Consider the following 26081-nt stretch of genomic DNA (forward strand, 5'->3'; position numbering starts at 1 on the left):
CCTGATTTCCACAGTTCTCAGTTTTACATTAAAAAAAAAGCTCCCAAATTGAGACCGAAATAAACAATTTGCCACAGTGTTCTTAAATCTTAATAGGAACGTAGTAAAAGGAATAGACCATTCAGTCCCTTCGAGCCTATGCATTTCAAAATACTGCAGTTGCGTTCAGATCTATTACAGAATCAAATATACAGTCAATTCATTTTACAGTATATTCTGTGAAGCGCTTTGAGACGTCTCGAAGACGTGATAAGACGCTATATCAAATGCAAGTATTATTATTAGTAGTAGTATTATTATTATAGCTGATGTGTACCTCAACTCCATTTTACCCGCCTTGGCTCCATATCCCTTGATACCCTTACCTAACAAAAATCTATTAACACCTCAGTCTTACGACAGTGATGTGACAGGCTGAGACGAGGAGGATTTTCGAAGTTGCTACAAACACACTATTTCCAGACAGCTTACAATCGCGATTCTTCCGTTGCGCGCGGAGCTCAGTGTATCGTGTCCATTTCGTTGTTATTGAGCTGGTCAAAGCGAACCAGAAAAAAGGATTTGATTGTGACGAGTTTGAGACTTGACCTTGTTCTGTTCGATCGCTGGAAATCGGGAAGTCCCACCTTGTTGTGAAGTCTCTTGCACCCAGGACTTGGGCAGGTTCAAACCTAAGAAATGACTCCCGAGAGTCATTGTGGTGTTGTATTTTAACACCTCCATAGAGTGAAGGAGATTGTTTGCCGCCTAGGATTCGCCTACACACTGAGCCGGTGATCACACCCTTAACTTGAAGCTACAGTGGAAATGAGATACAGGGCAGTGAGGGACACTAGCTCAGAGGGACCGTCGCTCATAGGGCCTATCTTGTTCATCTCCTCGCAAGAATTGTACTGACCTGGGAAGAGTCAGGCCTGACATTAAGTCACAGATTTGGAGCTTATTACTTCTTCGAGCCATACTGTACTGGGAGCGGAATCCCTTGGCACTGAGGTCTTAGAGCTACGGTGTACTGTTTCGTAATAGCAGATTCCTGGAGCCGATTGCTTCCTCGCCAAGTCATAGTGCTTTTCAGTTCATCCCTGCGACACAGAGGTGCACTGTTCTGTCCTGGCAGAGACACAGAGCAGATATCACTCACATTGAGTCACAGATCCGTGCTGTATTATGTTTGGATCAGATCACACCAATTCGCTCTTGAATGAGGAACAAGTGAAGACCTAAAGACTAGAGGATAAATTAATGATATATATATATATATATATCTCCACATAAATTTCCTTTCGAAATGTTGAAGGCCCAACGAAGGGTGTCCTTCACTCAGTTTTAATTAAAAAAAATAAAAATCCAAATATATATTCTACATCCAACTATTCAAAGTAGTTTTTGCGGAAGGGAATGCCTTGCGCAATCCACTGACATCCTGGGAAGGTTTTTGCCCATTTTCGAATTTGTGTTGACGTATTATTATATTTAATATGAAAAAATGATGGTTTAAAGTGCAGTTACTTCCTTTGAGTTTTCTGTTATTTGACACGATTTTCTTTTTCTCTCTTACTCCCCCTACCACCATCACGCCCTCTCCCCCCACCTCCCCACACCCCCCGCACCCCCCCCACCCCCAAACCCTCCGCTTAATGCAATTGTCCCTTCAATTCCATCCCCATCTCTTTCGTCTGGTGGTTGTGCTTACTTACCCTCCTTTTCTCCTCGTCTCTCTTTCTCTCTCCACACTCCCCACTCCCCACCCTCCCCCCCACCTCCCCGCCAACCACACACCCCCCCACCCCCGCAATTCCTGCCGCTATAGCCTCACAAGCTGGGGAAGCTGACCGAGCAGGTAGGGGATTTTCATGTTCCCTATTTACCCTCCGATCAGCTTCTGACGGCGGGTGGGGTGGGACGGGGGCAGACTAGCGTGGAGTCTGGGGATCAGCGACCCCCGAAAGTTCTCATGGATCTCAGCCCGAAGACCCCATTTTGTCTTTGAATTCACGACAGTCCAGTATTTTCGGAAAAGCCTTCAATTCAGTCTGGATTTGGAGGCTGTGTTCCTTGCAGTACCTTGCGGGCTTTACTTAACAGTCGTCCGATTTCACAGTCTGTGGAGTAGCATTTTTTTTCACAAAAAGACTAGCTTGAGGGCTTCCCCCACCCCCCCCTCCCCCCCCCACCCCACCCCACCAACACTTCAAATCCTGTCTTTGGCGCACAGGTCTTCACAATGTCAATAACTCTCTTGAATATAGATTAAAGTTGGCTGGCGCCTATATTGGAGACTGAATCTTGAGAATTTTCTAAAAGCATAAACCTTAAGTGCAATAAAGGACCTTAAGACTAAGTTTGATGTTCTGGCCGACAATCTCCCAGATAAAATTGGTCAATCACCCAGTGGCTGTTTGTGGGATATTGCTGTGCGCAACTTGGCTGCGTGTTTCGCCCACAAGAAACCACTTTGCAGTATATCCTGTGAAGCGCTTTGTGACGCTTCGACGAAGCGATATTATTAAGTCCGTGAAGGATTTCAGGCCTCTGAATCACAAGGTTCAAACCCTGCACACTTACCTACCTACCTATCTACCTACCTGGCTTTGGTCATTTCTTCTACCTTAAACAGAGTAAAAAGTAAATTGTCAGCATTTCACCAGCGAGCGAGTATTTAAGACTTTTTAAAGTTGTGCGTTCTGCCAGGAGTCGGAGAAATTAATTATTTTAACCTTTTTTTCCAGCGTAGATATGCTGGGAAGGAAAATAATTAGCCCCCTAATGACTTGAGTCTGTTACTAGTTAACTGCTTACTGTTAGACCAACACTGTGGGTTAATAAGATTTGTTCTACTCATTTGTTCTCATTCTGAATTTGAGTCACAAATTTGCACAACCACGATCGGAACAGTTAACTTTGTTATCTCCCCAATCGTCGCTAGTCTGTTAGGCTGCTGTTTTTTTTACTAAGAATTGAACACAAAAGGCCTGTTCCCTTCACTATTATCTCAGTCAGATGGTACGTCCTGTATGGGGTGTATATTCGTGGACTTGATGCGTTAGACTGGGGCTTGTCAACATGTCCAAGTCTACTTATTGCCCATCACTCCAGCGGTAAGATCGCTCGGCAATAAAGTGTTGGCGAGCTTCACGTAAATAATAATAATGATCCTTACATTTGATACAGCGCCTTATCATGTCCTTGAAACGTCTCAAAGCGCTTCACAGAATATACTGTCAGGTGGATTGACTGTATATTTTGTGGGCGAAACGTGATAGCCAATTGTGCACAGTAGCAGTCGTGGGTTGAGAGACCGACCACATTATCAGTATTTTATTTTTTTGGAAGTGATTATTGACCCCGGAAATCGATCCGCCAATCGACTAACAACCAGGTTCCTAGTTACTGCTAAAGTGAGTTTAGAAAAGTACTGCTCTGCGAAGTGCCTACCTCCCCCACCTCCCCACAAGCCCACCCCTTCCCAATAAAACAGTTCAATTGTGGATGGAAAGGAATCTCCACACTATGCCAAAATCAAATGGAGACAAAAATCCTTAATAGGCATGGAGTCAGTGAGCCAGATCTATGGAATGAATTACATCAGCAAGCAAACTCATGGAAATATTCATCTGACAGTTTTTTAAACAGGGTGCCTTTGTGTGTTTTTTTTTTGCCTCTGCACTCTGAGACCCACCCTGCGTGAAGGGCACTATACAAATGCAAGTTTTTTTTTTCTTATCTGATAATAAGATTAATCCTTACATTCGTTATAGTGTGTTTCACGTCGGGAGGACGTTCTCGAAGGGCTTCGTAGTATAAACGGCAGAGTGGAGCGCTTGATTGTGTTGTTTTGTGGGTAAACGTGGCAGCCGATTTTGCACAAGGCAACATCCCACAAACAGTCATGAGCGAATCATTCGATTTAAACATCAACAGCAGCAACTCACGCTCGTACAGCGCCCTTCACGTCGGAGACGTGGTGAACATTTGGCCAGGCCACCGGGAGAAGTCGTACCGTGGGATCTTTAACGTCCGCCTGAACAGGCAAATGGGACCTTGTCTTTAACTTCTCAGCCAAAGGTTGCAATTCACCTTTTTTTTTGGTGAATAGGTGATTTTACTGATGGCTGGTCAGGGCTCTGTAGCCCTGGTATCCACAGAGTCGTATTGGTTTGGGATTCTGTGGATAGAAGTGGGGGGGAGTGGGGGTGAGGGTTATAATTGTCGGAGCCTCTAATAACTCGTGAATTCCATGTGGTGAGCACAGATGAGGATAGCAAACCAGAATCGAGGTGAAATCTGGACCAGGGGAATGGCTAGGTTCAAACCAAGGGTCTCAATGTGTGGGCCCCTGGTGCTGTTGCCACCTGGCTAGTTTTTTACCTTATCAATGCTTGTCACGGGATCAGAGGGAACAGTGTGCGTTCGGGACAGTCAGTGTTAATCACAAGATCACGTGTGCTGGGTGAAGAAGGCCCTTCGGCCCATCCAATCTCACAGGATTTACTGTAAAGTGAGGCGACTGTGTATTTTGTGGGCCAACACAACAACCAATTTGGACACAGCAACCAACGTCCCACAAACAGACTTGGAACAAACGATCAATTTTATTTGGGGGGGATTATTGGTCAGGACACTGGGAGAAACTCCCTTCTCTTGCGGCGAATAGTTCCATGGGATCTTTAATGTCCACAGCTGAACAGGCAGAAAGATCCTTGGTTTATCATCTCACCCGAGAGACAGCGCTTCCTCCCCCCGCCCCCCAGTGCTGCGTTGGAGTGTCAGCTTAGACTATGTGAGTCTTGCAAGTTTGATGTTTGCATCGAATCCCAATGACTTAAGTTCTGATCCCAGACAGCCCTCTGCTGGATGAAGGGAGTTGAAAGGACAGCTAGTTGCTCCTCTTCCAGCCATTGTAAAGTAAGGCTCCATCAGGCCAGCTGAGGGTTTGTATTTGAGCTTTAAATCGGATAAGAACAACCTGCAAAGTTAACCCGGAATGTCAGTGCTAACTAAGAGAAATAAAGTCATTTTATTCGGGATTCAGAGAGCCCCAATGTACATTGTTGGAGATGACCACAGGATAAAATGGTCCATACTTTTACTTTGCCCATATTCAGGTTTATCCTGTTCAAGTGATAAACAGGAAATAAAATAAAGCTTTACACGACACCTAAACTATGCTCCTTTTCTGGATCTTTGTTCCGATCCTCCCAGCCCCCCACCTAAAAAAAATCCACAGTCCTGGAGGCAGCACTGCTTTAAACTTGTAAGCGATGAATGTAAGTGACAGAAATGCTTCTGGGTACGTGAAAAAGTATCAAGAGGCATCAACAAAACTAGTGCTTACGGCAAACAGCAGATCGCATACATATTCATTCGCTCGGTCACCCTCTCACTCGAACGAGGCTTAATCATGAGCCTGCCTGAGATTGGACACTTTACACAGCGAATTTGCAGCCCTCGTGATTTGAGAATTTGCTGGGAAAACTGTGCTGCGGTCAGCAAAACTTGTTTCTGTAAAGGCGGTAAAGAGAAATCGGGTAACCTACGGTGGGTCAAATTGGGTTTTGCGATGGATTCATTTAGATTAGTAAAGTCGGAGCATACATTGTCAGCACAGGTTCTGTTAGGCCTCTGTTAATTTATCAATCCGCGGCTGGTTGTGGCACACTGCTACGCACAATTGACTGCCGCGTTTCGTCCACAAATTATACAGTCAGTTCACTTCAAAGTATCTCCTGTGAAGCGCTTTGAGACGTCTCGAAAGCGTGATAAGGCGCTACATCAAATGCAAGGATTATTATTGTTAGTTACTCTCAAATTCCCTCCCTCCCTCCCTCCTTCCCTCCCTCCCTCGCTCACTCCCTCACTCACCCTCTCGCTCTCTCTTACACACAAACCTCGAAGGCCTCATTAAAAAAAGCCCTCAGACTTCTAATGTTGACCATGGTGTTTTTTTCATTGAAATAAAAAGTCGGTTTCCAAAAATAACAAGATATTAGCAATAGCTGGCTTGGAACAAATCTCTTGAGTGCTTTGCACCAAATTAGTACATTGTGGTGAAATGAGGATTGGCAACAGCATAGCCTCAAACTAAATTGTAATCACAAACCTCAGAAAAACAATTGCAAAAGACCCATTGAAACTTGGGGTGAACTGGGTCAAAATGGCTCAGGAAGGAGGAGTGGTGGGGGAGTCTCGTATCTATTTCAATCTGATGATTTAATTCCTGGTGAAGTTAGATTGTAGTGTTGGTAGTCAGATTACGACAGACCCGATGCTAACTGGGCATCGGCTTATCAAGAGTAGTTCTTGATGCTATTGTAAAGTTAAGGAAGTTCTTTCCCGCTCTTGCACACGCAGCGAGTGCTCAGCAGATCGCTCTCCCTGTCCCTGTTGATGTTTGTCTCCTGTCTGGGGCTTTAGAGAGAAAAATAACCCTCAGCTCTATTTATCGACCTTTAATTTGCTTGCTTAACACCGTAACTGTGTTGCATGATTTCAGTTGGTTTCTCTGCTGCTTTTTTTTTTGCTGACGCTGAATGAAGTGTTTGTGTTCCTTTCCCGTTGCTTTGCATTACGCAGGTTTGCAAAAGAAACACGGTGTCTTATATTTAAATGTTTTTTTTAAAAAATGACAAGTTTCGCGGACTCTCCCTGTGAGCGCGGTTTACTGTAACCAAACCGTGCGTTTATATTTAAATATTTACCCGTGCATTAGACTTGGAATTGGGTGAAAATGACAAACTGTGCAGTTCTTAGAGCCGCTCTGATGAGACTGATGAAAGTCCTTCACAAGTTAATGGTCCCACACAGGCTATTCCTGCTTACGAGTGATAGAAACGGATTTGCTTAACTCTCTAAAGATCTACCTGCTCCTTTTCAATGTTGTGTCTTAATTACCCAATGCTGTTGGTTGCAGGGGACTTCAGGACCTGACCCTACCACTGTATATGTGGATATGAGAGCACTGCGACATGACAGGTAACTGAAGGGTTCAGGGTTTTTTTTTTAATTCGTTCTCTAACTGATGGGAATTACATTTTACCCCAGTGGTTTATAGGGTGCTCGTGATCGATTTCAATAACAGCAACAATAATAATAATCCTGGCGTTCGAAATATAGCGCCTTTCATGTCAAGGAGGGCGTCCCAGAATAGTTCGCAGAATTTATAATAATATTAATAATGATCTTTGCATTTGATATAGCGCCTGATCACGTCGCCGAGACGTCTCAAAGCGCTTCGCAGAACATGCTGTAAAGGTGAATTGACTGTATATTTAGTGTAAAGTGTGCTCTGTAGTTTTGTGGACGATTTAACCAATGGAATCAACAATCCCTGCTGCTGCCTTTGCTCTGTTGACCAGCCACGCTGGTTTGACAAACAGCACAGTGTTAGCATGTGCCATGTACATCCATTCGGTTACCTTTGCGCTTCAGGTGGGATGCAGGATCACTCTTTCATCTTCCTCAATGACAGTACACTCATCGGCAGCTTGAACTGTTCAGGCAGTGTCCCATAAAGATAATGGTAATTCCTGAAACCGTTGGAAGGGATTTGGTTTGAGATCTATTCGCGTGATAAGGCGCCATCGAAATGCAAGCTCTTTATTATCTTTCAAGTTGCTTTGCAGAAAGAAGCCAGTGGGTGATCAGGCATTGCAGGGGGCGGTGGCGGGGGCTGGGTTTGAGGGGGAGAGAGAGAGAGAGAAGAATGGTGAATGAGAGCGAGTCATTTTCAGACCCGACTCACACACGGAGAGCAATGCCAAGTGCTTGCAATGCCAAGCTATGCAGTGTTATCCGGTTAAAATCCAGCAGTTACCCCAACTTACACTCTGGGCGTCCCAAGGCGCCTAATCCTTTCCTGGAATTAACTGAGTAGGGTGCGTCCCTCTGGGGGGAGAGAGTGCGCATTCCATTCCAAACACAGGGAATTTCCATGTGTAGCTTCTATGTATCGAACTCTGTGTGATTTCAATACTCAATCCTTTCGATATTGAGGATGCCAATGGATTTCTTGATGGGATGAGACCTCAGGCTGACCAGAAAAAAGCTTCAAGCAGTTACCCATCATCACTCCTCTTGTTCTTTCTCTCTTGTATGTCCACTGTTCTCCTCGCTTGACTTTCCTGCCGCAGAATCCGCACTGTATCTTTTTTTTTTCCGCGTTTTCCGAAGCCCGAAATTCCACCTAGTCCTAGCCTTGTCTTCACTCTGCTTCGAGGTGCTGTATAAAGTTGTTGCTATTACTACAAATTTCAGATCGCATAAAACTGTGGAACTGTCTCAAACAAAGATCATGGAGCGTTGAAGAAAGTCCTTCAACTCAGTCTCACAACAACGACACAACCGAAACAACTTACATATAGCACCTTTAGCGTCTCGGAGCATTTAACAATTGGTTATTCACTTTGTGGCTGTCTGTTCACAAATTTGCGGCCACTTTCACCGACAAATACATGGAAGGAAATTCCAGCCGGCTCTAAATTTATATAATAATATAATAAACCTTGCATTTGATGTAGCGCCTTATCACGTCTTCGAGACGTCTCAAAGCGCTTCACAGGATACACTGCAAAGTGAATTGACTGCATACTTTGTGGGCAAAATGCGGCAGCCAAATGCGCACAGCAGCGTCCCACAAACAGTCACGGATTGAAGTGACCAATTATTATTATTTTTTTTAAGGAATTATTATCCCTTATTATGATTATGATCCGCCAATCGACCAGCAACCGGGTTCTTGCTTACTGCTAGGTGTACAGAGGCGTGTGGAATAAGGAAACGTACCCAACATTTCGCCCTGCCCGGGAATCGAACCCAGATCTCTCGTTTGAAAGGCGAGAGCTCTAACCACTGAGCTACAGGACGTCACAGAGCAAATTTACTCTGTCAACGTAGCATCTTAGAGAGCCCAGAATTTGTTTGGCAAAGTGTTGAATTCAGGTTTAAATTTAGTTTTCTGCAGTTTTTCCAAATAAATGTGCAGAAAATCCGGTTGAATTGCAAAACAGAGCTCTAGAGATTAAGATCATCAGCAGCTCTGGCTCTCTAATTTCTTCAGCTCACGTTGATGTTCTATTCCCATTAAGTACTTTTGTTAGAACATATCTGTTGTGTACCATTTCCTTTTATGGGAATTGGCTGTCCTGCTGTGATGCCAGTGGGGTTTTTTTGTATGCGGGTTTTCAAGCATTCTTGAACGTAGGAAATAATCTTCTGCAGAATTTCTTTGTTCTGTTACTTCATTAATGACTTGGAAAAATTACTAATGGAAACGAAACACTAGCTGTAAAGAATTCCACATACGATGCAGCCTACAGATTACGTTTATATCGATCCCATCATTCTTAATATGTTTTAGTTGAACCCATTGCCAATTCAGTGACAGTGAGTGCCTAGTCACCAGCTTGAATGCTGAGGAAGATGGCAATATTTCAACTGAAATGGAGTTGAAAGAACTTGTACTTTTATAGGGCATTGTGGCAATGAAATGTCTCAAATTACTCTCAAAGGCGAAGAGAGCAGGGAATTTCTCCCGGTGTCCTGGCCAACAATTCTCCACATTAAAAAAAAATTTGGTTATTCGTTTTTATGGCTGTTTATAATAATAATAATAATAATAATCCTTGCATTTGATATAGCGCTTTTCACGTCAGGAGGACGTCCCAAAGCGCTTCACAGAACACACTGTAAAGTGAATTACTGTATATTTGTGGGCAAACGCGGCAGCCAATTGTGCACAGCAATGTCCCACAAACAGTCGTAGATTGAAAATGACCAATTTATTATTGTTTTTGGTTTTGGAGGGATTATTATTAGGCTCTGTGTGGAGTAAGGAAACTTGCCCAAGGTTTCGCCCTCTGCCTGGAGTGGAACTCAGGTCTCTCGCTTGCGAAGGTTTATAGGACACATTGCTGCACGCACATTAGCTGCCAAGTTCGCCTAGCATAATAATAATAATTGTATTTGATATAGCGCCTTATCACGTCTTCGAGACGTCTCAAAGCGCTTCACAGGATATACTGGAAAGTGAATTGACTGTATATATTGTGGGCGTAACGCAGCAGCCATTTGCGTACAGCAGTGTCCCCACAAACAGTTCTAGATGATGTGACCAAATTATTATTATTAATAAAGACAAACAGCAAAGGTCCCAAGGCACTGTTCGAAAAGAGGAGGAGGGTTTCTCTTGATCTCTTGGCAACGTCCTACAAGTTATGACTTGAACATCAAATTATTAACTATTTTGACAGATTATACGTGAGGGAAACCTACAGCTTGTTATCCTTAAGTCGCTTATTTTTGGTTGAATCTCAGAAAACCGTGCTTGTGGATTTCCATTTCTTGGAAACCACACTTGATGAGCAAAGCTTAAAATGTTGCCTTCCTTGAATGAGCACAACAGCCCCAAAGCTTCGGGTTCGCGTGAGAACCTGTTTGTTGATGCGACGGTCGTATTTTCAATCGCTGCAAATTTCCTCGGGTGTGAGCCAGGTGGGTTTGTAGTACTCCAGGGCACTGCTGATGACTGATCAGACAACCTGACTCATCAGCACGCCTTGAAGGGGTAGAACAGACAAGTTATTGGGGTGGGCAGGGATTTTTTCCCACTCATCTCCTGTTATCCTTTAAAAGACAGTGAGAAGTTTGCCTGACAGTGTTTTCAATGGCAAGCTATAGGGTTTTAGCTGATCTTTTAGCTAGAGTTCAAAATCCTAGTCCTCGTCTTAAAAGCCCTCCATGGCCTTGCTACTTCCCGCCGCTGTGACCTGCTAATGCCATATCGACCTGTCCTCCACTCCCTCCGCTCAACAGGCCCTGCCCTGCCCACCCCACCATCGGTGGTCGAGCCTTCAGTCTCCCTTTCCTCCTTCAAGGCCCATCTCAATGCCCTCCTCTTCGACTGTGCCTTCGCTCGCCCTCCTAACCCTGCCCCCCCTGCCCTCCACCCCTCCTGATCCCAACCCACAACACAGGTCCAAATCACTGACCGTCCAGAGCCTTGAGACGTCCTCCCGACACGAAAGGCGTGATACAAATGCGATTTGTGGTTGATGGTCAGATTCCGGCAGTTACCCCAACGCACACTCTGGGGTCCCCAAGCCTTGGCTCTCGCCAACCTGTGCCTAATGCTCTCTGGAATTAAGTAAGCAGGCTGCATGCCTCCAGGGAGAGAGTGCGCGTTCCATTCCGTACGTGGGAATTTCCACGTGGAGGTGGAGTACGCACGTGGAAGTCTCACTGGAACTCTCACTACCTGGTTACCTTGAAGTGGTTACCTTTAAGCAAGGTTGATGGTTAGTGGTTTCAGGACGGGTCAGATACCTGGCTGACCGCCCCCCCCCCCCCCCCCCCACCCGCCCAAAAAAATCTTTAAAATAAATACAATGGTACCATCGCCCTGTTCACATCAATGGGTATTCTAGCATAGCGAATGGTAGAGTCTTCGTGTAACCCTACAGTTCTGTAGTCAATTTTGCCGTCTTACTGAAGAAATTTAGTATTCCATGATGCCAGTCCAATTGGGTCTCCTGTAGCTCAGTGGTTAGAGCACTCGCCTCACAAGCGAGAGTATTCGGGTTCGATTCCCAGGCGGGGTGAAATCTCTGGGCAAATTTCCTCACTCCACACGCCTCTGTTTGCCTCGCAGTAAGTAGGAGCCCGGTTGTTAATCGATTTGCGGTCCGCTTTTCTGGGGGTAATAATTCCTTCACAAAAAAAACGTAATAATTTGGTCACTTCAATCCACGACTGTTTGTGGGAACGCAATTAACTGCTGCGTATCGCCCGCAAAATGTGCAGTCAATTCACCTTCCAGTATATGTGAAGCGCTTTGAGACGTCTCGAAGACGTGATAAAGCGTTACATCAAATGCAAGGGTTATTATTAATGCTATTGTTGTCGCGTTGCTCCCTCAAAATATACAGTCAATCCGCTTTGCAATATATTCTGTGAAGCACTTTGAACCGTCTCATTGATCAATGTGATAAGGTGCCTTATGTGTCAAATGCAAGGATGATTATTATAAATTGACCCCATTATATTGCGCTTTAAACTTAGGCGGGCAGTTGCTTTCTGCAAAACGTAATGATTTCGTTCTCGGGTACCTTGGTGGCATTGGATGTAACACGTCTGCCATTCCTACAATAGATATATATATATAAACTTGCCTTGAAATAAATCTGCTGTCTACAGATTGACTGCAACAATCAGCCGTCCACAGCCAGCATTAACCATCGTGATATAAGAGACAAGCTGGTCAGCCTCTGCCTATATTTCAGCGTTTACTGCCGACTGCCGTTTCTGGGCAGGTCTGCTCTGCCCGGTTCTCTGTGTTTATGGAAGCTGTCGTTTCGGGATGACCCTCGCAAGAATTTAAAAAAAAATCTGTTCAGTAAGAAAGTAAGCGAATGCACTGCATTGCTGCTGGAATCCGGCGAAGTGAGCTTCATTAATAATAAAGATATTATTAAGGAACTCCATCCCGGAGTCCCTCTGACTCGCCCTCTCCCTCACCTTGTTCGAGGTCTGTCTTAAGATGTACCTCTTTGACCGTCCGTGCCTTTGGTCATCTTTCCCCCATCCTCCCCCATCGCCTCTTGGCTCCCAACTGAACTCGGGTGCTGAGCGAGCAGGAATAGGGACTTTGGGATGTCTTCACGACGCGAAGTGTCGCTATACCATTGTAAGTTGTCTTGTAACAATCCCGGCATTTGATGCAGCGCCTTATCATATCACAATGAAAAGTCTCATTGTACTTTACAGGATTTACCTTAAAATGTAGTGATTGTATTTATAGGAAAGCATGTGAGCTAATTCGTGCACAGCCATGAAGTGAATGAAACCATACAGTCAATTCATTTACAGTATATCCTGTGAAGCGCTTTGAGACGTCTCAACAACGAGATAAGGCGCTGTATCAAATGCGAGGTTTATTATTTTTTATTTGTTTTGCCTCCTAGGCCTGGTTTAGCACTCTCTCCTTTCTCGTCCCTATTATCTCTTACACTTAGTCCCTTTTCACTATTCTCAGGGTGTCTGTGTCCTGAAAGAAGTTTCTTTTTCCTCTTTCACTTTCATATTTAGCTGGTGCTCTTTTCGTGACATCTTTGTCCTTTTCATTGATATTTTGCTGTATCTTCTTTCTGCTTCTCAAGTTATTTGACCCGTCTAGTCTAAGCCGGCACTCCGGTGCGACGTTCGCTCACTGAAATTCCTGCCTGATAATATTGATTATTCACTCCATGGCTGTATGCAAAATGTCTGCCATGTTTATCCACAAAACTGTGCAGTGGGTCCTGTGAAGGGCTTTGAGATGTCTCGACACAGTGATAAAGGTGCCACCTCAAATGCTAGGATTATTATATAAAATTCCTCTCGCCTTTATTGGCTTAGAATTCTCCAAAAAAACTAGACTTTTATTTGAAAAATGCCTTGTGCTTACTCCCTGTTGTTATTTACCAATCTCTGGCTGGCTTCAAAGTTGGTCAGAGACAGTTGAGCAAATAAAGAATCCTGAAATGCTCTCACACCCTTCCGTTCAACAACAACTGGCATTTATACAGCTCCCTTCACGCTGTGCAGCGTCTCGGAGCGCTTAACAGTGGCGGAGGCTTAAGCCGAGCTTGGGGGGGGCGGGAGGGGGTAAGCGTAAGCACGGTCGAAGAGGGGATCAGTCGTGATCCAAAAGAGGGGAAGGAGGGGGGGCCAGGCAGAGGGATTATAATAATAATAATAATAATAATAATCCTTGCATTTGATATAGCGCTTTTCACGTCGGGAGGACGTCCCAAAGCGCTTCACAGAATACACTGTAAAGTGAATTGACTGTATATTTGTGGGCGAACGCGGCAGCCAATTGCGCACAGCAATGTCCCACAAACAGTCGTAGATTGAAAATGACCAATTTATTATTGTTTTGTTTTTTGGAGGGATTATTATTAGGCTCTGTGTGGAGTAAGGAAACTTGCCCAAGGTTTCGCCCTCTGCCTGGAATTGAACTCAGGTCTCTCACTTGCAAAGTGAGTGCTCTAACCACTGAGCTACAGGACTCCACAGGATTGAGGGGTAGAGAGTTCCAAACCTTCGGGGCAAAGTGGCAGTAATGAAGGTTCATCGAATTCCTGTTTTAATTCCCTCGTGACTTGGCTGCCTTCACTGAGGAGTCTTTTCCACGTATTCACTACTTGCCCTGTGGTAATTTTCCTCCACGGTCTTGCTCCTCGCTACCTCTGTGACATGCTAACTTCATATCGGCCCGTCCACTCCCTCTGCTCAGCAGGCTCCTGCCTGCTCCAGGTCCCTCGCCCTCCCCGCCCAACCATCGACGGTCGGGCCTTCAGTCTTTCTGCTCCCACCCTTTGGAACTCCATCACACAGTCCTTTGGCTTGGCAACCTCCTTCAAGGCACATCCAAAGACCTTCCTCGTCGACTGCCCCTTCACTCACCCCCTCACCCCCAACCTCCCTGTCCTCCACCCCTCCTGATCCCAACTCTTGGCTCAAGTGCAAATGCTTGACTGTCCGGAGTCTTTGATTGGCTTCCCCAAGCAAAAAGTGCGATAGAAATGTAATTTGTTGTTGTCGTAAATGAATCTGAACTGATTGTTCACCTTCCTTCTCCTGACATGACGTCTGTGTCTCCTTGTTTTGAATTGTTTGACCTTGTTGTACAAGCTTGGCTCGCTATTTCTTCCCCCACTCCTCTGCCCACTCCCTCTTTCAATTGAATTTAACTGAGGCTTATAAAAAGTTAGAAGTCATTTTTCATTTCACTTTGATTTCTTTTACATTAGCGATTTGGCTCGGAGGGTTAACAGGAGGCGAGTGGATAGAATCCCTGACCCTAGTGACCGGTCGGCCCCTCGAAGACCTCCCGATGAGACAGGCTGGCTGTTTTTTTTTTACCAACTGTGCCACTGGGAGTACTCGAGACCTGCCTGTCTGAGACGCGATTGTAACGTCCCAAAGTCAGGCACGTCAGCTTGGATCACACTTACTAAGGAGGGGAGGCGGTTAGTCACTAGTTAGTCATTAAACATCCGACAAAAACAGGTTTGAGCTCATAGCACGAGTACAGAGTGCCTTTACTCTTTCGAAAAAGGCGGAGGCAGAGATAAGTGTGTGGTGATCACTCGCTAGAAATATTCGAGTGAGGCCCTGATTGTTCTGAGGCACAGACTGCACTTTAAGGATCGATAGAGCAGCGCACACACACAGAGAGACAGACAGACGGACAGGCAGACAGGCTGTGATGGAAAGTAGCTGAAACAGGGCTTGTCCATCTCGGTGATTTCTGCTGTTTAAAATGCACGGGGAAATAAAATCTGAATATTGCCGACCGCAGTAACCGACCGCATAGCTTATGATTTATATGGTGTGCAGAAATTGTAAGGTTCGTTCAGCCACGACAGCTGTCACAAACCTGATTTTGCTTCCTGAGAGAGCCGAGGCAATTAGGAATGAGAAGCCGAGGTGATTAAAACCAGAAAATCCTCGGTGGATAATTGAGTGCAAACTCTGTTTGAGAAAGTAGTCGTCGCACATGAAAGCCACTCTATAAGTAACAGTGCGCTTTTGTTCTTGTATGTATCAGCCTGGCTCAATTGGTAGCACTCCGGCCTCTGAGTCAGAAAGGTGTGGGTTCAAGCCCCAGGTCAGGGCTTTGAGCTCTTAATCTAACTCAAGGCTGTGCCACTGCGATGCTGGGGAAGTGCTGGAACCCGGAAGTAAAATAACAAAACAATTTATCGAATATTAGGAATAATTTGCGACGAATACGTTTTAATGAAGGTCAATGATTTTATAACATTTTTCGAGACCCTCATCGCGTTGTTGAAACGTCTCAGTCGTTAGATCGAGGCCCACGTCTGCCTGTTCAGTGGACGGGAAAGATCCCGTGAAGCCATTCGAAAAGAGAAGGGGGCTTTCTCCCGCTCTCCTGGACAGCAAGATGAAATGCGGTCGTTCACTTCACGGCCGTTTACGAGACATCGTTGCGCGCCAACTGACTCCCGCGTTCGCCTACGAAACACACGGCCGCTACATTTCCGGCTGTAAAATCCTGTGAAGCGCTTTGAGCCGTTTCGACAACACGGTAGTGCAGTAACATTTCCAAATAACTTGCGTTGAGGTAGCGCCTTTTATGTCAGGAGGACGCCTCGCGGTATAAGGCGCTATATACCAGGTGCAAGGATTGTCATCAAAAGGGGTGCGTTTGATAATTGATCGTTGCGAAGGGCTTTCAAATTATTCCTGACGTTAAATAACATTAAATCGTCTGATATTTAAGTTCTTCGTTTCCGCCCTCCCTTCCCCCCATTGCGTTTATTCAAATGCAGCGGAGACAAATGATTCGCGGAGATTCTGGCTGTCAGAGGAGATGAAAACTCGTCCTCGAAATGGTTATTGATTCTGCGGCCGGTTGTTTGATAAGAGAGGACATCTTCATCTCATCGAGTACCAGAGCTTCATAGAATCATAAGAATCTTAGAATCGTACAGCACAAAAAGAGGCCATTCGGCCCATCGAGTTTGTGACGGCTCTTTGAAAAGAGCAATGTAACGTCAATCCCACTCCTCAGCCCTTTTCCCCATAGCCCTGCAAACCCGTCCTCCTCAAATACCCGTCCACCACGTTTTTAATAGTAGTTATCGAATCGGCCTCGACCGCCCTTTCAGGCAACGCGTTCCAGATTCGAACAACTCGCTGCGTGAAAAAATTCCTTCTCCCCTCTGCTTCTTTTAGAGACTACTTTGAATCTGTGACCTCGAGCCACCGACACACCCACCAGTTTTTCCCTTTCTAACCTACCAAATCCCCTCATGATTTTGAAGACCTCTATTAGGTCTCCTCGTAACCTTCTCTGCTCCAATGAGAATAATCCCAGTCTCTCCAGCCTTTCCTCATCATCAAGGTCCCTCATTCCTGGTACCATCCTCGTAAATCTCCTCTGCACCCTTTCCAATGCCTTAACATCCTTCCTATAGTACGGTGCCCAAAACTGGGCGCAGTATTCTAACTGAGGCCTAACCAGTGTTTTATGTAGGTTAATCATAACCTCCTGACTCTTGCACTCTATGCCCCTATATTTTTTATCTAAGGGAAGAAATATGAGGGTACATATCTAGCAATCCTTGCATTTCATATAGCATCTTAATACGTCGTCGAGACATCTCGGGATTTACTGGAAAGTGCAGTAACTCTATATTTTCAGGTGGACTCAGCAGCAATATCCCACAGACAGCCATGAAATGAAGTCAGTGATCAATTATAACTGGAGCCACGGTTGACCAGGACACTGGGAGAAACTCCCTTCTTGGTTTGAATAGCCCCAATGAAAAACATTTCGCCCCCCAAACATAGTCAATTCACTTTACGGTATATTCTGTGAAGCGCTTTGAGACGTCTCGGAAGACTTGATAAGGCGCTGTATCAAAAATGCGAGGATTCTTCTTGTTTATTATCTTTAACATCCACCTGAACAGACACAGAGGGCGGGTGGTGGGGTGGGGGAGTGCGGTTTTAACGTCTCATTTGAAGATGGCATCTCTGACAACAGTATATACCTCCAGCGCTGAGTTGGAGTATCAGCATAGACTGTGTGTGTGCGTGCGTGTGTGTGTCGGTGTGTGGTGGGTGAGAGGGGTGGGTGTTTAATCCACAACCTTCTGACTTGGAGGCGAGACGCTACCAACCGAGCCAGGCTGGCGCGTATAGAGCTCCACCAGACCCGTGATGGTTAACGTTTTGTTTCGGTCTATCGTCCCGCCATTGATATATCACAGCAGATCGTTTGCATTTCGGGCCAGGCGCGTGGAGTGCTTTGACACGTCCTCCCCACGTGTAAATGGCGCTTGTTACGCTACCTCTGCCCAGAGCGCAGGGCAGTGTGTAGTGCAGTACAGAACAGAACAGTAGGATGTAACGTTCGTGTGTTTTTTGTTGTCTGCAGGGTTCGTTTAGTGGAACGAGGTTCTCCTCACAGCCTGCCGCTAATGGAGTCTGGAAAGGTGAGTGATGGGCCTCCCCTAACCCCCCCCACCCTCCCTGCTCACCACCCCTCCTGATCCCAACTCCCCAGCTGGTCGATACGGAGAGAGAGAGATGGGGTGGGCGGGCGTAGAAAAGTAATCATTGCCTAAGTGGGTGGAGAAAGGGACACGCAATTCATCAATATTACCTTTAAACACCCCTCAGGGCAGCTACAGCACAGACAACGTACTTAATCAAACCGTCTTACTTCCTATCTTGACTAGATCACATCCACCTCACTCTGCTCCCAGTTCACTCAACAACAACAACAAAATTAGATTTATAGAGCGCCTTTCACGTCGGGAGGACGTCCCAAGGCGCTGGACAGTGAGGGGTCGGGACCCGAGCAGGGGGGAGGGGTGGGGTAGAGGTGAGGGAAGGCAGAGAGGTGGGAGGGTGACCGAAGGCACGATCGAAGAGGAGGGTCTTGAGACCGGCCTTTAAGGAGGCGAGGGAGGAAGCGAGGCGAAGTGACCGTGGGATGGAGTTCCAGAGTGTGGGGGCAGAGAGGCTGAAAGTCCGGCCACCGATGGTAGGGTGGGTCGGGCGGGAGGCATGGAGCAGGCCAGAGCCCAATGAATGGAGGGAGTGGGCAGGTTGGTAGGGAGTCAACAGGTCAGAGAGGTAGGAGGGGGCAAGGCCATGGATGGCCTTGAAAGTGAGGACGAGGATCTTGAATTGGAATTCGATCTCGACTCCGTTCCCAGTTTGCTCTGGTGGGCTTCACTCTGCGATGGGAGTGAAACACGCCAGCAGTTCCTGTGACCAGTTCCTAAAGGCAGGAGCACCAGCATCTTGTGCTCCCGCCCTCCCTCCCTACATTTGAAGCCTGCTTTAAAACCTTCTATTTTGACCATAAATTCGATCCCTTTCCAAGGGATTAAGGAAAAAGTCTGTGTGTTTGAGGAAGATAGTGATAATCTTCGTAATCGATACCACGCCTTATCTTGTCGTTGAGCGGTCTCAAAGTGCTTCACAGGACACAACATAAAGCGGGGTGACTGTATTTTGTGGGTATATTGTAGCCTCCGTGATGTTATAATGACAATAGGCGCCCTGGGGTGCTACTGTGCGTGAAGGGTGCTATATAAATGCAAGTTGTTGTGGTTGATAATCCTTGCGTTTGTGTTATCGCTGTGCAGATACTACCTGGCGTGCGAATAATCATCGCTAACCCAGAAACTAAAGGACCGCTGGGCGATTCACATCTTGGAGAGGTGAGGCAGACATTTGAGATGTCATTATCATACGTCATGAATATAGGATTCATCGACTGACGCGGAGGCAGAGCACGTTTGAACGTCACCTTCTGAATTTGTCGGACACACGTGGAAACCTATCGTCGTGATTCAGAGGGTCCAAACCAAACTGAGCGCTCCACATAAGTGTGCAAATTCCCCTGCGTGCATTCTCAACCCTTGAGGGACGCATCCTGCTCAACTAATGCCGTAGAGTATTAGAGGTTAGGTTGGCAAAAGCCAAGGCCTGGGGACCAAAGGGTGAGTTTTGGGGTAACTGCTGGAATTGCCGGGCAAGCTCCTCCTCGCTGCTTTGTCCATCGGTGGTCGCGCTCTGCATCCAATGCTCGGTCGCTGGAGCCCGAGTGAGTTCAGTTGGCAGCCAACTCAATCGGTGATCTCCGTGAGCGCATCCTCTCAACGCCCGGAGTATTAACACCGTCTAGAACGCGAGTTAACACGACGCAATTTGGTGTTATTTCTCGAGCCGCTGTTGCGTTGCATGTGGCGGAAACGTACGGTTAGGTGGGGGGGAGGGTGGGGGGTGAGATGGTATCAGAAACCCTTTGATTTCCCTGGTGAGGATTCCAAAGCGGGAGCTTCCGTGGCCGCAAGTCCCTGACCCGGATCTTTTGCCTTTTTATCGCGCAGATTTGGGTTCACAGTGCGCACAACGCGAGCGGGTATTTCACCATTTACGGAGACGAGTCGCTCCAGTCGGACCATTTCAACTCTCGCCTAAGTTTCGGAGACACTCAAACGGTGTGGGCTCGGACTGGTTACCTGGGCTTCCTAAGACGGACTGACCTCACTGATGCAAACGGAGGTAAGCCCGGGAATTGCGGTAGTATAAAGTGGGTGTGTTATAGTTGGACGACTCAGTCAAATGGGTTCAAACTCTCCCACCCCCCAGTCTAGGTTGACCCTCAAGTGCTCTGGCATGCTGACCCCTGCATGAAGGGCGCTATACAAATGCAAGTTGTCGTTGTAGTAGTGGTGGGCTAGTGCTGAATTGTCAAAGGTTCAGTCCATCGGATGAGATGTTTAGCCCAGGACCCGTCCTGCCTGTTTGGGTGGATGATAAAGATCCCATGGCACTGCTCGAAAAGAGAAGCGAGTTTCTGTCGGCGTTCTGGCCAAGAATCTTCCACGTAAATGTTTTTTTGCTCTTGACCTGCAATGCCCACAGAGGGGAGATCTTGCTACACACAGGGCCAAGAGTTGTTCGAACACCCGGCTGTCCAGTAAAACACAAAAACTGCATCCGCTCACAAGGTTGGCCTGGATGAAGAAGACTCTTTGGTCCATCCAATCTCATGCCTCCAGAATATTCTCCCCCACCATTCCGCCCCCCCCCCCCCCCACCCCCCACTCCCCCACCATCACGGCATCAAGCTGCTTTTCAAATGAGTCTCGTGTTGTCCTGGCCTCTGCCAACTTTCCTGGCAACGCGTTCCAATCATTGATTGCCTTCTGCGTAACGAATTGCTTCCCAGCGTCCGTCCTGAAATCCCCCTTGGCAATCCGAAACCCTTTTTGCTTTACTTGTCTCTTGGCTTGATGCGTTCCTAAAGTAATGATCTGGGTTTACTTTACTCTTTTTTTTAAACCATCGAGCCGCTCAGGGACATCACGTCCCTGAATCTGTGCGGACAGATAATCCATGATAAGTCGCTGCTTAGCAAAGGTACACGTTCACACACACACACGCACAAATGCACCAATTCGCACACCCATCTAATACAATAGAACTCAGCAGATCACTCTGCCCAAGTCGATTCCCGATATCTTCCGTGCAAATACATTGCTGCGTCTTTTTTTGGACCGAACGCCAACTTACTGATGTGAATGTTGACTCACCCCCTCAGCGGCTGGAGTTCCTGCTAAATCCCGACTCGGAGCAGCCGAAGTAAAACCCCAGTCCTGACGCACGGGTAGAACAGTTTGCGCGACCTTCTTGAGTTTATTCCAGTAAATGCATTCAGCGCTTCGGAATATCCCAGATATTATCCCATTATCCTTGGTTGGCTCATTGGTTTCGATCCTCTCTCCATCCTCTCTCCACCCTCTGCGTCCTCTCTCCAACCTCCTCTCCATCCTCTCTCCATCCTCTCTCCACCCTTCTCTGTGTCCTCTCTCCACCCTCCTCTCCGTCCTCTCCACCCTCCTCTCCGTCCTCTCTCTACCCTCCTCTCCGTCCTCTCGCCACCCTCCTCACATCCTTTCTCCTCATCCTCTCTCCACCCTCCTCTGCGTCCGATCTCCACCTTCCTCACGTCCTTTCTCTGCATCCTCTCTCCACCCTCCTCTGCATCCCCTTCTCTCTGCGCCCTGGCTCTGTCTATCCCAGAAGCTATGCTTCGCTGTGTCTGACGCGCCGTGCTTTGTTCTGACAGAGCGACACGATGCCTTGTATGTTGTGGGTGCCTTGGACGAAGCGATGGAACTGCGGGGGATGAGGTATCACCCTATCGACATTGAAACATCCGTGATTCGTGCCCACAAGAGCATCACCGAGTGGTAGGTGGCACATTCCATAACCACCCATGTCGTACGTTCAGTGGGGGGCAATTTTGCGGCATTTGGTAATGGATTCCTTAATTAAACAGACCACTCAAGCGAGTGGAGAACCTTTTGAAATCCCCCCCACCCACCCCCTCCACCCCTTATGTCCCAAAACCAAAAAGCACGAAACACCCTTAACATCCTGAGCAAAAATGGGGTCAACTTCCGGATGACACCCAACTCTATCTCTCTGCTTCCACCTGCGTCCTCTCTCCACCCTCGACTGGTCGACTCCAGGACCCACTGCTGTCCTGACAAAATGTCTGTCAGACATCAAGTCCTGGATGAGAGCTAACTTTCTTCAGTTCAACGTCAACAAGACCGAGGCCCTCCTGATTGGCTCCCGTCAGCGCCTCCTCACCTCAGGCGCTGACAACATCACCATCCATGGACGCACACTCCAACTCACTGAGCCAGTCCGGAAACTTGGGGTCTTGTTTGACCCTCAACTGTTCTTTCTCTCCCACTTCTGTGCCATGACCCGCTCTGCAACACCACTGCCTCTCCCTTCAGGCCCGCGAGATCCTCATTCATGCATTCAACACATCTAGGCTCTACTACGCCAACTCCCTGCTTGTCGGCCTTCCCTATTCTTCCCTCCACAAGCTGCAGATCATCCAGAACTCTGTGGCTCTTGCCCCCTCCCGCAACAGGCTCCGTGACCCCATCACCCCCACCCTCGCCCGACTCCACTGTCTCCCCATCCCCCAGAGGATAGAGTTTAAAATCCTCGTCATCGCCTTCAAGGCCCTCCATGGCCTTGCTCCTCCCTACCTCGGTGACCTGCTGACCCTATATCGACCTGTCCACTCCCTCTGCTCAGCAGACTCGTTCCTGTTTCACGTCCCCCACCTGGCCTACCCCCACCATCAGTGGTCAGGCCTTCAGCCTCTCTGCCCTCATCCTTTGGAACTTCATCCCACATTCCCTTCACCTCGCTCCCTCCCTTGTCTCCTTTAAGGCACGTCTCAAGACCCTCCTCATCAACCATGCCTTCGGCCACTCTCCTACCCCTGCCTTCCCTGCCTTCTCCCCGTTGAACCCAACCCCCAGCTCGGGTCCAAATTCCTGACTGCCCAGTGCCTTGGGACGTCCTCCAGACGTGAAGGGAGATCCTCCAGGCTTAAAGTGCTCCGGGACGCTACCCTGCCTGTGGGGCGCTATATAAACCCAAGCCGTTATTGTCGTCATTGAAAGCCGCTGTGTGGAACGCGAGGATCGTAAGGGTGGTTATATGTGCCGCGTTCCCTTCCAGCGCTGTGTTTACCTGGACGAATCTGCTGGTGGTGGTGGTGGAATTGGACGGATCCGAACAAGAAGCCTTGGACCTGGTTCCTCTGGTGACGAACGTGGTCCTGGAGGAACATTACCTGATCGTGGGAGTGGTGGTGGTGGTGGACGTGGGAGTGATCCCCATCAACTCCCGCGGAGAGAAACAGCGGATGCATCTGAGGGATGGCTTTTTGGCAGACCAACTCGATCCCATTTACGTGGCTTACAACATGTAGCCTCTCGAGGACAGACTTCCGCTGACTGTGTGTGTATGTATATATATATACTGTATAAAACAAAAAAAAGATTTTTGGTGTTCACCACAAAATGTGCGGACGAACGAAGAAGACGACACTTGCTCCACAGAAGGACACTTTCTGCACTACCAAGCACTCCCAACTCGCCACAGAAGATGTGAAACCGCTCCTTCGTTACCACTGACTGACGCTTAAAACAGGCAAGGGAACAATTGAGAAGTACACGAGCCCTGAGTCGGGCTTGTTTCTTGCTTGTCAGACGATAAAAAACTGCTTTAAAAAGTAAGTGTACTTTCTGCGCTCTGTATTTTTAAGTTCTATCAGCTGAAGTCGCTTCTATCCCTTTTTTTAATCTACCCTCCAAGGGGGTGCTTTTTAATGTATTCACGACCTGTGGCAAAAGCGAGTATTTTAAGTTGTTGATTCTTGTTGAAAATGGATCCAAAAAAAAAAAAAACCAAGCTGTCGAAAATTGCAGTCGAAGGAACCTTCTACCTATAATTAACTGACAGGACAGTTTGCCCCAACCTCTCCCCCTCCTCTCTTCTCCTCTCCTCTCCTCTCCCTGCCCCCGTTTTCATATGTGTCTGGTATTTGATATTAGGAGGTACAAAAGTTACGTTCTCCCTGTCAGCACCTTGGATATGAGTCTGAATTACGGGCTCCTTCTCAAAGCAGGTCTCAGCGATCTTGGAAGAGACAGAGAGATGGAGGCTGTTTCTACTGCCCTGACAATGTGGGCGTAGATTGTCGGTGTGGCCTAAAAGGGGGAAATGGGGAGATTGCCCCCCACCCACCCCACCCCTCCCCCCCAAAAAAGAAAAGGAGATATTTGGTTATGTTTTCACTTGTGTGATGATACCGTTGTACGACGAAAAGGAGAGAGAAAAAAAATACTGAGTAACTTCATATCATGTAATTATGTACAAAAACAGTTTTAATTTATTTTGTTCTCTTTAGAAGTCTATAAGAGAAGACATCCGAGAATGTTTTACTCTTTTAAATGTTTGCTAATAATAATAATAATAATAATAATAATGATGATAATAAGAGGCAAATGTGTTGCATTACCTTTTGTGGATTGCTTCACGTCAGCACAGTATATAGGAGGTATCGCGACAGATCTATGATTTTACCAACAGGAAGGAAAGTTGGAAGGAAACAAAATGCAGTAGTTCTTTACTCGCATGGTGTCCCCCTGTTTTTAACGAACAAAAAAAAAACAAAAAACGGTCAAATTATTCACTCAAAAGTCTGCCTCGAAGGCCCAGCCTCTCGGCCCCATGTGAGTTGCTGCCGGCTTCGCAAGCCAAACCTTCCCCCAGAAGGTTATCAACCAGGGAAGGTCTGAGGACGTTTTTAAATGCTTGTCAATTACCTGAGGTTAAAGTGCACTATTTAAAAAAAAATAATAAAAAAATTCAAAATTGTATTGTGCCAGAATGGCTGGTTTTCATTAATAACTTTGTGTTGGCATGTGCACACATACACTAATGTTGTTAGGCTCTCCACATGTGGCAGGTTAAACAGAGTAGATTGTGTGTGTTTGCGCACGTGTGTGAGTGTGCGTGTATGTGTGCGTGTGTGCGTGAATATTCTTTTCCCCAGATGTGTATAAGCTTAATACCTTAGTGTGACTTAACGTAGAATTCTAAACGGACAGCTATTTATTGACGGCTTTGATCACTTTTGCTGCTGCTAACTGTGTTTCTGTTTGTTTTCAACGTGAAGCTTTCTACTCGATTTGTCAACGGTTTGGCAAAAGAGAATTCTTTTTAAACCGAACGTTAATCAAAGTGGTGTCTGAAAATGGAGCTAATTTTTGCCAGTACGACACACGCCACTTTGAAACTCTACGTTTAAAAATGGAAGGGTGTAAGAAACCAGTAACAAGAATAAGTGTTGATTTTTCTACAGTTTACATTTTTGCTGAAAAAAAACCCATTGAAACGTATCAGATTTTTACAAAAATTTCTGTTCCTGCCATATATATGAAGACTACTTTTTTCTGCATAACTTGTTATGACCCGATATGCACACAGACGCATAATATAAGATATGTATCACCTCTCGTCTGCTCCAGGAGGGTGTACGTTAATGTTGGAATAATAATTCTACTGCATTAGAACCAGTGGGTCGTGCAATTGACTGTCGAGAGATGCTGTTTGACCCTGTCAAAAGAGTTGAGTGGCATCTGACTTCCCTGTTTCCCCCCCCCACCCACTACCCCACCCACAACCCCACTTTGTCCAACTCCGCGCCCCCTGTCCACCTTCAAGCACCTCTCTCCCACACGCACTCACTACACCCTTGACAGAACTCGCCCGGTTACCGCGATGACCAACACAAGGAAAATAGGAACAGGAGAAGGCCATTCAGCCCTTTGCGGCCTGTTCCGCCATTCTATAAGATCATGGCTGATGGAATGGCGATGATCAACCCCAAACCTGCACTCTTCTGGGGACTGAACCCTGGGGCTCCCCCTCAACGCTGCATATTTGTCCGATTAATGGGAACTAAGAGAGAGAGAGAGAGAGACGTCCGGTTAATGAATAAGGAAGTAAAGTGGAATTACAGAGCACTCACTGGTTGTCGCGCTGTTGATTTTTTTTATCAGGCCCAAACCTTTTCAAACTAACACAATCAGGCGAAGTGTCGGCGTAAGATTGACGTAATAATTTCCGATCGCATTTGTTGCATCCTCTGCTGCCTGCCATATGTA

General features: G+C 46.7%; 1 protein-coding gene and 1 non-coding gene across 3 annotated transcripts in view; one reads left to right on the forward strand and one right to left on the reverse strand.

Moving 5' to 3' along the window:
* Positions 1 to 23948, forward strand: part of LOC103183612 (disco-interacting protein 2 homolog C) — a 341341-nt gene extending 317393 nt beyond the window's left edge. For both annotated transcript variants that reach the window (XM_042332092.1, XM_042332093.1), the window contains 6 exons: positions 6911 to 6972; positions 17948 to 18005; positions 19170 to 19244; positions 19917 to 20091; positions 21662 to 21785; positions 23086 to 23948. In XM_042332092.1, coding sequence (XP_042188026.1) covers positions 6911 to 6972; positions 17948 to 18005; positions 19170 to 19244; positions 19917 to 20091; positions 21662 to 21785; positions 23086 to 23338 — 747 coding nt within the window. In that variant the 3' untranslated portion in view covers positions 23339 to 23948. The remainder of the gene's footprint in view (positions 1 to 6910; positions 6973 to 17947; positions 18006 to 19169; positions 19245 to 19916; positions 20092 to 21661; positions 21786 to 23085) is intronic.
* Positions 8790 to 8862, reverse strand: trnae-uuc. Its single transcript has one exon. It is a non-coding gene; the product is annotated as a tRNA-Glu (tRNA).
* Positions 23949 to 26081: the final 2133 nt, after the last annotated feature.

Source organism: Callorhinchus milii, unplaced genomic scaffold (genome assembly GCF_018977255.1).
Source record: "Callorhinchus milii isolate IMCB2004 unplaced genomic scaffold, IMCB_Cmil_1.0 Scaffold2, whole genome shotgun sequence".
Lineage (NCBI taxonomy): Eukaryota > Metazoa > Chordata > Chondrichthyes > Chimaeriformes > Callorhinchidae > Callorhinchus > Callorhinchus milii.